The sequence below is a fragment of the Magallana gigas genome, chromosome 10 (genome assembly GCF_963853765.1).
Source record: "Magallana gigas chromosome 10, xbMagGiga1.1, whole genome shotgun sequence".
In the NCBI taxonomy this organism is placed as follows: Eukaryota; Metazoa; Mollusca; class Bivalvia; order Ostreida; family Ostreidae; genus Magallana; species Magallana gigas.
This window is the reverse complement of record NC_088862.1, coordinates 17,285,969-17,296,536: the sequence shown is the minus strand read 5'-3', so window position 1 is coordinate 17,296,536 and position 10,568 is coordinate 17,285,969. Positions and strand designations below refer to the sequence as shown.

The window sequence follows — 10,568 nt, the reverse complement described above, 5'->3', positions numbered from 1 at the left end:
CAAAGAATTTTCTAATATTGCTTATTGTACTCTAAAAAATTATCATGTGTAATTTTTAACGAAAACTCTGCTTCATAATTTACGACAACTGGAACACGATCCCGACATGAAATAATTACATACATGTGCATCTCCTGAAAGGTAAATATTGCATTCATGTTTTAGCCTACATTTTCATTTTACTTATGCGTGGATGTATTGTTGGTATAGTGTTGGTGCAGTTAATTTGTATTTACCAACTACGACTATGCGTTTGCTGATTTATTGTAGTAAAAAGCACGTTTGCAGAGACTCTGTGTTAACTTTGTATGGCTGTTGTGTATTGTATGGGCGAACATTCGGCATCGCAGAAATGGTTTATATCCCCCGACTAGACGTCTTAAACCTAACTTATGACAAAGTAGTGCAAAGAGACAACCGTGCTTAGCACTTAAAGTTAGAAATCCTCTTCATTGTTTTGGTTAGAATTAAGATGTAACAAGGTGGGGATGAGAAATAATGACCGACAAGACTGGGATTCGATCGGGGACCGGATGGAAGTTCTAATTTTAAATAGATTAAACGGTCTGATTGATCACCTAGCTGTGCCAGAAAGCTCAGTTACGTGTAGTATAGAGCTCTCCTAACTATAGACAATTCAGGGGGCCTGGGTCCCAGGTTTGAATCCATGTTTGTTCTTTCATTGCAGGTGCTCTGCATGCAGAGCTAGCTACTATGTACTCTGTATAGTGCATAGAATCACATACAATACTTAATGGGTCTGACTGTCACAATGTGAAAAATGGATGACTAGTAGGTACTGTGGGCATTTGTGACTCAATTAAATAGTGTCTGCCATTGATGCATGTATTCTCTGTTGCAAACAACATTCTTGACTTTTTCTTAATGGGTCATACAGACATACAGTAGCTACCAACTAGCTGGTACATGTAGCTTCTGAGTAGGAGGGTGCAAAGAATGGGAATCTCATGAAATGTACAACCAATCAATTTTGAACAGATCATAACCCTCTAAATATTACATAGTAATTGTTATATGCAAGAATATCAACTCTCATTAGTATTTTTAATTTTACTTTTCTAGCAAGTAAACTACATATAGCTATCAAATTTTGAAATGATATTTACTGGTAATATGTGTTTCAGATATCCAGCTAGATGGCACTGATTCCTCCTGGCAAAACCCCCATTAGTTTCCTGCAGGAAATAAGCACCAAAAGGGGCATAACTCCGCAGTATGACCTGCTGGCTAATGAGGGTGCTGTGCATGAACCTGTGTTTATCATGAGAGTGACTGTCGGGGATGTGATAGCCACAGGAAAAGGTAGGGAGTGAAGGTGGGGGGAGGGGGGATGATTGAGGGGGATGAAGGGATGGAGTAAAGCCCCTTTATTTTTGAGAATGTACCTGTACTAAGCGATGCCCTGAAAGAATTAAAACACCTTTTTAAGTACAGAATTGCATTCAGCTTGTTTACTCTTCAGACATGAAAAATACTCCTAGCTGTATATGCCATTAAATTTATAGTCATTTCCTGAACTAGTAAAAAGAAAGGCCAGCATTGAGTACTGTAGATTCCTTACACAAGTACTAATTCTGTGATTCAACTGTTTTGCGTCCGTTTGGAAAATAAAAGCGAGATTTCAAAATCCTGGAGATGTGCTTCTTGTGATTTTACATGAATATAATTCCTCATGTTTAATAAATTAGGAATCTACAGTATACAGTCATAAACTGTAGTTACAATTTGCTTAAACTAGTGTTTAAGAAAATGAGTATGATGTTTTGCCATGCCTTTTACAGGAACCAGTAAGAAGAAGGCCAAGCATGGAGCTGCCTTGGCTGCCCTCCAACACATCCTGGGACTGGCCGAGACTCAGACACAAGAACAGCAGGTGCCCCCCGAGCAGGGACAGTAAGTGACAATCAGTCATGGATCCTATTGTAAGAATGTCAAGTATTTATATGTACATGCTATAAGCAGTTGGGCTTAGTATTCCATTTATCAAAATATGTGTAAATTACATATTTGTATGTAAGTTGTTAAGTTCTCTCTCTCTCTCTCCTCTCTCTCTCTCTCAGCATTAGAAATTTCGCCTAAATATCTGTACCAGGTACAGAGATTCATATTTTCTTTTTTATATGACTTGCATGTACACCCTCTTCTCTCACCTTACAGGCAGCAATCAGGTAACTCCATGGAGGCAGATGTACCAGGGAACCCCGTGGGAGAGCTACAAGAGTTCACCCAGAAGAAACTGATCAAGCCCCCCATCTATGAGTTCGGGAACGAGGAGGGTCCCCCACACAATCGAGAGTTTGTGTGTACAGTCAAACTGGGAAAATTCACAGAGAAAGGTGCAATAGCTTCTGCTGATGATTTTTCATCTTGTCTTGAAAGATAAGGTTTTTGACTGTGTTATTATCTTTTGCAGGAAAGATATTTAATCCGATTTGTTGTGATATACAGTAAGAGTTAAATCTAAATGACACAATTTGTTTTGTATCCCCTACTGCATACTGCAATATATATTTAATAAGTTTTTTGTCAGAGAACATAAAGATTAATTTTTGTTTGCCTGACAACTGTAATTTTTTTTCAAGGCACTGGAAGATCAAAGAAGACAGCGAAGCGATCAGCCGCCAGCGCCATGCTGGTTCACATCAAGAACATCACCCAGGACGGGGAGGAAGAGACGAAGATCGAGGAATCAGAGGAGGAGGACGAAATCCCACTGGTCAGATTTACTCACACACACACTTGCATCAATTGAGTCTGTTTTCATTGACAGCCAGACGCTAGTTTTTTTTTACTTTAGCATAAGTTGACCATAAGAATATCCCTTTTATCTCAAAAACACTAGTATGAAAATGAAGTTTTCATTTGATTTTCTTTGATTATAGAAAATTGGCTATTATAAAAATATACCCTGTTTTCTCATAGACACTTTAAATTGATGTTGCATCTCATTGGCAATAATGTATGCCCTTTTCATCTGTCCTTTGGTGGTGGTGGGAATGACAAAAAATTTAGATTTTATCAGAAATGCAATAAAATAGGATAGATTTGAATAAAGTTTACTTATTTCCTGATAATATGAATACCTGAGTCAATTTTTATTGCAGTAATGATCAATTGTAGTCTACGGGATATATCACAAGTACCTTAAAATTATTTTAATGTTTCTTATCTTATATCCATATGTTACTCATTGCTGGCTGTAAAGATCAATACATGTATTTAAATTTTTGCAATGAATTTTGAAATAAAATAAAATATTTTGCAGAATGCGTCGGAAATCCGTGCATCCTACACAGCCTTGAAGGAAGGAAAGGTCAAACTTCCTATTCCTAGTCCGCAGCAGAATAAGGAAATCCAGCAATTCTATCAGAAAATTAAAAACAACCATAAGATCAAGAACAGTAAGCTCACGGCGCCGGCCACCAACTACTGCCAAATGTTACAGGAGATCTCGGAGGTCCAGAGGTTTGAAGTTAGCTACATGGACATCGCTGAAATCAGCACTAAAGGTAAAATCACAGTTACTTTAGATCATTTTTGAGATGAAAATTCAAAGCGTTCAATAAAGGTTGTATTGTTTTTTTGTTTATTTCATAATTGTATACCATAGTAACTATATCTAAAATTTGTTTGAGAAAATATTCAATACATTTGTTTTTATAGGAATGTATTTAGTTTTTTTGAATATTGATCATAAGTATTTCTTGTCAATCCTGAAATGTGATTTGAGCTGTATTGATTAAGGTATATTATTTCTCTAATAAGAGAGATAACTCTCACCACAACAAAAAATTAAAATGAACATTATTTGTTAAAAATATTTTTTGCAATTTCTATTGAAACTTGCCCAACAGGGTTTACTGAAATTTCACCCACAAATTAAGCCTTGCACTGAAAAATATCAAATTGACCTCTTTTTTTAAATCTAGGTCAAAGGCAGTGTTTGGTCCAGCTCTCCACATTACCAGTGGCAGTGTGTCATGGTACAGGGCAAACAGTGGACGAAGCTCATGCACATGCAGCCCATAATGCATTGCAGTATTTAAAACTCATGACAAAGACGTAATGAAGGCTCCCAGGAAATATCATAGCTTCAATTTGTATACATGGTTTCTATGGTAACCTGTTGTCAAAACCTGAAACTGGTTTTATTGAATTTTTAAAATTTCTTAAATGTTTTTGATTAAACAAAAAATCTTGTTTTAGAACCAGTAAATGAAGTTTTAAAATGTTTTGGTTGTGTCCAGCATTCAAGGTCTTAAATTAATTTTTTTTGGGGGGTGGGGGGGGGGGGTAAATGATATCAAGGGTTAATTAAATAGGGGTGGGTTGAATAAATAGCAATTTCAGATTAGGATAACGGAGTTTGATCATAGAGAAAATACCATTATGCAACATGTGAAGTTATTCTATAGCCTGGGCCAGGGCTTATTGTTTGTAGCTATGACTTGTTTTGATATGTAGTGCTTGTGTATACTGCATGTATGTGTTGATTTTGTATGCTTTTACAAGTACAAGTACCATATTCTATGGTATGAATGTTATCTATACTCATTTCCTTATGGCCTGTTTTAGAATAGTGTTACCAATTTTTGTTTGGGGGGGGGGGGCGAGAGGGGAGGGGATCAAAGGGTGGTGGAATGGAATAAAATGGTCATTATTAAAGGTTAACTTTTAATTATAAAAGCACTTATTTTAAAGGATTTTAATTATTTCTTTAAAGGTAAATTCAACGCAGATTTTTTTTCATAACTATTATGAAAATTATGTGAAGGCAATGTCTTTTTTCTCTCAGTTGATAAAAGAAAGTTTTTTGAAGACCTTATACCTACAAACCTGCAGCTTATGTATCCCCCACCTGTATTGATTCAATATACCTGTACTTTACTATTATATAGTAACTTATTTACTTTAAATTCATTTTGAGGCATTTAATATTCTGAAAACAAAAGATTTGTGTTCAATTCTTTTTTTTTTTTTATTTATGTTTGTTTCATTTGATATATGAATATATACAAAGTGTTCTGATATTTTTTTATATCATTCAGTGTTTTGTTCTTAAAGATAAAAAAATGTCCTATGATGTATCATCATTATTGTCCTACAATAAAAAAATCAGTATTTAACTTACTAAGCGATTTGTTTATTTTTTAAAACGTTTCCCTTCAGGTTTTGGTGACTTTTCTTGTAGTAAATATTTTATTTACCCAGTATCTTTTACCCAAACCAATTGTTTTAAGTTAAGAGGGTTTGACGATCCTGGCTATTTTAAGACTATTTAAATCTCTGTGAGAAAGATTTGTGTATGAAAATGAAATAGTTATATATTAGAGAAAATATTCAAATTTTAAAGCTAACATATATTGACATTTTTTTTTAAATGGTGTAAAGTGTTTAAAGTCCTTTGTTTCTACTCCACTTAAATCAAGACAATGGTTCTGAATATTGCATCTCGTTGAATAGATCAAATTTTTTTAAGAAAAGGGGTTTTTTTTTTTCTATGCAATTATGTAGATATAATTCTTTACATAACAAAACAGAAATCGTATCTCGTAATTCATTATCGATAAGAATGTTAATTCGTGAAATACTGGTGCCATATAAAATTGGCTCTTACTAATTCTATTAATTCTAAAGTATAGTATCTTTTGATTGAAAAAAATTTAAACTGCGTGTATTTGGCTGCTTAATTATTGGGACAGGCAACTTTTGGACGCGAATGGCGCCTGCGTATGACGATAGATAAGTTAAAGCATTTTCTTCTTTTTACATATTCTAAATTAATGAATGTCGCACATTGACAATATATTACCTGTCATTTATATACATACATGTATAGAAAAAGCCAGACTTAAATCAACACATCCCGTTTATCGATTGGTCGAAATCTACAGCGGCTGAAACTGACAAGAAACTGACAGGATTGAAATTGACACGCCCCGTTTATCAATTGGTCGAAGCCTATAGCAACCTAAGAAAAATCCCGGACTGCACGAAATAATCATGATGATGTCGGACTCAAAGTCTTACAGGAGACGATTTGGCTGTTTCTTTTAGCTAACGTACCTATGTATATTACCAGTAATTTAGTGAACTGTACTTACTTTTCATAATCAATTTATTAATTAGCGAAAAGAAAGATATCAATATAAACAACATTTTATTGTTTAAATATTACCGGTCATTTATACATTTACGCACTTTTTACATTTGATGTGCGCCCTATATCTCATTTTAAAAAAAAATAAAAATGAAAATCAGATGTTATTTAAGTAATCGGTGAAACCTTCTCACATTCAAATCTTGAACATCGGAAGAAATATCGACCCTTTTCAAATTCTGTTAAGTAGTCATATATATGTTTTAACTCGTTCGGTAATCTATTTATGCATAGAGAAAGGAGATAGAAAATGTTGATACCAAGTACTTATCAAAATTATTCAAAAACAAAAAGCGAACTGGAATTATTCTTTTGTAAAACAATTTGACCCTGCAGTTCCAATAGTAAGAAACTAACAACCAAGAATTGTTCAATGGGTTTTCAATTTTTCTAACGAAAAAAAAAAATGTAATCATATTTCATCTTCCACAGCCTTTTGACAATGTTTATTCGTGTAAATAAAAGCAACTGGTACAGTTGTAAACAAGATCAACATCGATATCTAAACAATGAAACATCGATTAAATATTGAACATAAAAGAGTCGTTTCTTGGTTATCTGCATGGAAGACAAGCTAGTATACATGTATACATATATGCACTGAAAATTAAGTACTTGTTTATGAACTTTCTGTAAGTTTGTTTACAAAAAAAAAAACGAGAATAAATGAAGTACAATGTGCACAATTGATCACGATGAAATATGATATAGTCAATCATACAGATTAAACACTTATATATAATATATATACATTGTATACTGTAATTTTATTAATATACGTGGACAATAAATTTCGTGGATTAAATGGAAATCTCAGTTTTAAGGATTACATAAATTGGTGGAAATCATTCCATCAGTACAATAAGTGTTATTAGATGTTGCACTTTAAATGAGCATTTGATTTCTTGGATGATCTAATGAAATTCACGAAAATTGGAATTCATCGAGTATTAGTGAAACCAAAATATACAGTTAAACTTCAGCACCTCGAAAGTCGCGAATACTTGTCTAATAAGTACAAGTATACATGTACATAACAAACACTTATTTTAATGAAGTGAATTGGTCATTTTATCTATTGTTTCTCCTTCTTCTTGGATATCTCGAAGTTTTCTCCAAGATCCGTCGAGTTTGAGATACCTACTTTGGTTAGATTTTATTAGAACTATTTAACCATTGTTAAACATTGTCATCTTTGTTTATCTTTCTGGTCCAAGTCCACTTTTGGTTTAATCCGTTATTACACGGCAATACACTAAGCGTCCTCGTGCTTAAAGTTAAACACTTGTCTGTATTTTGAACACGAATCTCTTTTTCCTGCAAAAAAATAAAGATTTTTTTTCAAGTTCTGCCTATGATTAATTTGCAATAGATACATGTACAACACAATTTTAATGTGCAAAAACCTATGTTAATTCATTTCAAATGTTGTTTTGTGTTACTTAATAAAATTTATTTCCAACAGAAATATCAATAATTGCAACTGAGGTGATCATAATGTAGGCGCATTTGACAGAAATTTGCCAGAAGTCATGACTCCTATGCAAAGAGACAATACTCGTGAAAATTTGTCACAGTACGAATTATCGCTCTCAACAGTCGGACAATGTACCTTAAACCTCATGGCAAATCGGATTTTATATATGTGATCGAAAAGATATTTGTGGATAAAAGAATGCAATATTAATCTGAATAATAGAGGACGAGGAGATTTGACCCTCTGACCTGAGTATATTCCCATTTTGTGACGTTTCTTTTACACAGAACATACAGCAGACTCCCGTCTTGGTCCGTGAGACAGGCAGAGTCTCTCTCAATGTGCCCGTTAACGGTGAACCTGAAAAACTGAAGAAAACATGGACGCTTATATAACTAGTTGAACCGTCGGTAGAAGTTATATATATATATATATATATATATATATATATATATATATATATATATATATATATATATATATATATATATATATATATATATCTCCAAATCACAAAAGTATTTTCTCAGTGTCCGGTAAAAATATAATAAAAGAAAAAAAGCAACACTAACTTTTATTATATATATATATATATATATATATATATATATATATATATATATATATATATATATATATATGTGTGTTACATTAAAAGTTTAAAATCGAAGATTTCTAAACTTATCTATAACGATTGTTATAGATAAGTTTAGAAATCTTCGATTTTAAACTTTTAATGTAACATATATACCAGTAAAATAAAATGTAACCCTCATGCAAAACCAAAACAAAACAAATAATGAATAAACCCAAAGAACATCCACAATCAAAACAAAGTTCCGTGCATAACCACGCAATTTTAACAATATACAGTCAAGTATATTTCGTAGGGGCAATTTTCTGTAGAAATTATAGGTTTATATAACTAAAGGGGCATAATTTCATAAATAAAAGATTTTCTTGAATAAATCTCTAAAATAAATCTTAACGTCGTTTAACATAATGTATCGCAAGGTTAATGGAGACTTTAATTCTTGTGTGGAAAAAGTTAATAAAAAAAATCAAGGTTCTTCCATCATTTACAGATGATGGTTTCACAGTACATGTATATATATCTGTGTCAATTATAGCTAGGATGCTTTTATAGACCCCATCCCTCTTGACTTAATTTTAAAATCAAAAATCATTTTTCATGGGTCCTTCTAACCTGGTTTCCGCCCTGGTGGTGACAAGGTATCGCCTGGAACTTGTTCCCTGCAGTCGTTCCCATGGTATCCAGACAGAACCCTTTCTCCATATTACGTACCTATTCATATATGAAAACGATTGCTCAGTAGCGCATCTATAATATCAAAAGATTATTTCATCAAATTGCTGCATTTCACCGTAGAGTTGCAGGCATGTGTTTTGTGAATTTTTAATCAATTAAAATAATATCAAGACAAAACTAAATCTGATTATTTTATAAATATAATGTCATGTCTCAACGGTATTGTGAACTAAAATTGTAAATAGAGAAAAAAGAACTTCAATCACATTTTTCCAATTTTAGCTTTCTCTCAATCTCTAAATGTAATATGCTTTATCGTAACAGAAAGTTTTAACATATTTGATGTGACAAAATATGGCCAATTTTTTTCAAAGTAATACCTTTTTGATCCATTTTTTAATTAATTGTTCTATAGATAAATAATATTACGGAGTAGAGGGTTTGTCATTTGTTGGGAGTTGATTTTAAATCAACTCTCCTATGCAGTTACTCAGGCAAACCGAAAGTGAAACAGTGTTTGGACCTAAGCACAAACTAACACCGCTGATAACATTTAGTCCTTGAAAATAATCGATAAATTCGATGTAATATTCTAAAACATTGTTTTTCAAGGAAACTTATTTATAGATGCCTTGTAAATAAAATTTTAAATGATAAGAACAATTTAGATGTTTTTTGTAGTCGTACATTGTATATTGTACATTGTATGTATTCCTACGCCAGAGTTCAATATATCCGTAAATCTCCGACAAGCAGAGAGTCTGTCTTGCTTATCGTAGATTAAGGGGGACAGCTGAGCGTCTGGTTGAACGAGACGAGAGTTCAATATTGCTTGGATCCATACTATTTCTTTGAAATATCAATTACTGATACGTAGTTTGATAGAATTAATTCTTTGAATATTACACAACATGATTCATATGGGGTTTTCGCGAAATTCTTGTCGGGGAATAATTCATATTTTAAAAAATGTGCATAATTCAAATACATATAGGAAACTACTTGCCATGCAAAATAATATATCGTTGATTCTAAAACAAATAATAATCGATAAAATCAACTCCCGTCAGTTCTTCAGTACTTTGATTTTTTCGTTGGTTTCTTAAATATAATACACCTACCTCGCCGCTGTACAGAGCTGTTTCGGGAAGTTTCATGTCTGGTAGCATGGTTTTTATATACCACCCAAAACTTTTACACCCCAGACGATTTCGTAGGTCTTTCCTATCAGATACATCTCCATAATCGCCCTACATATATATAATCATGCAATATAATAGTACATGTACACTTGATCAAAATTACTAATAATTAAACAAATCTACCCAGCCGTTATCAAAAGAGATAAAAAAATCAAAAGTATTCTTTTTATAAAAGTTAATAATAATCTTTCAAATGGACCTGTTTCGGCAAATTCAAACTATGTATGCAGTCCTACATAAAAGATTTGATCACAAACCAGATCGTAGTTGAGTCTTTCGAAATAGATGTGCTTATATTCATCCATCCAGACCTCCGCTGTGCGCACCGCATTTTTACGCAAAATATCTCGGAAACTTTTGCCCCATTTGTAGGGACTCATGGAACGGAATAAATGGGCGACGTGAGAACAGGGGTGGATCTCAAGGCTTCCTCCACAC

The 10,568-nt window shown here is 33.0% G+C and overlaps 2 protein-coding genes across 2 annotated transcripts; one reads left to right on the top strand and one right to left on the bottom strand.

The window, feature by feature from the left end:
• Positions 1-58: 58 nt before the first annotated feature.
• LOC105348399 (RISC-loading complex subunit tarbp2) lies at positions 59-4,083 on the top strand (the record flags this gene model as incomplete). The annotated part of the gene is given in 7 exon segments (XM_011457792.4): positions 59-141; positions 1,146-1,323; positions 1,803-1,914; positions 2,179-2,357; positions 2,604-2,737; positions 3,287-3,530; positions 3,951-4,083. Coding segments are annotated over 6 exon segments (968 nt in total), but the record flags the coding sequence as incomplete, so codon positions are not given.
• Positions 4,084-6,612: 2,529 nt separating this feature from the next.
• On the bottom strand, positions 6,613-10,562 carry LOC105348398 (putative polypeptide N-acetylgalactosaminyltransferase 9). Its single transcript, XM_066073241.1, has 5 exons — positions 10,388-10,562; positions 10,050-10,178; positions 8,866-8,964; positions 7,907-8,026; positions 6,613-7,498 (listed from the first exon to the last, which is right to left on the bottom strand). The coding sequence occupies exons 1-5, from the start codon at positions 10,508-10,510 to the stop codon at positions 7,361-7,363; spliced, it is 609 nt and encodes a 202-aa protein (XP_065929313.1). The 5' UTR covers positions 10,511-10,562; the 3' UTR covers positions 6,613-7,360.
• Positions 10,563-10,568: the final 6 nt, after the last annotated feature.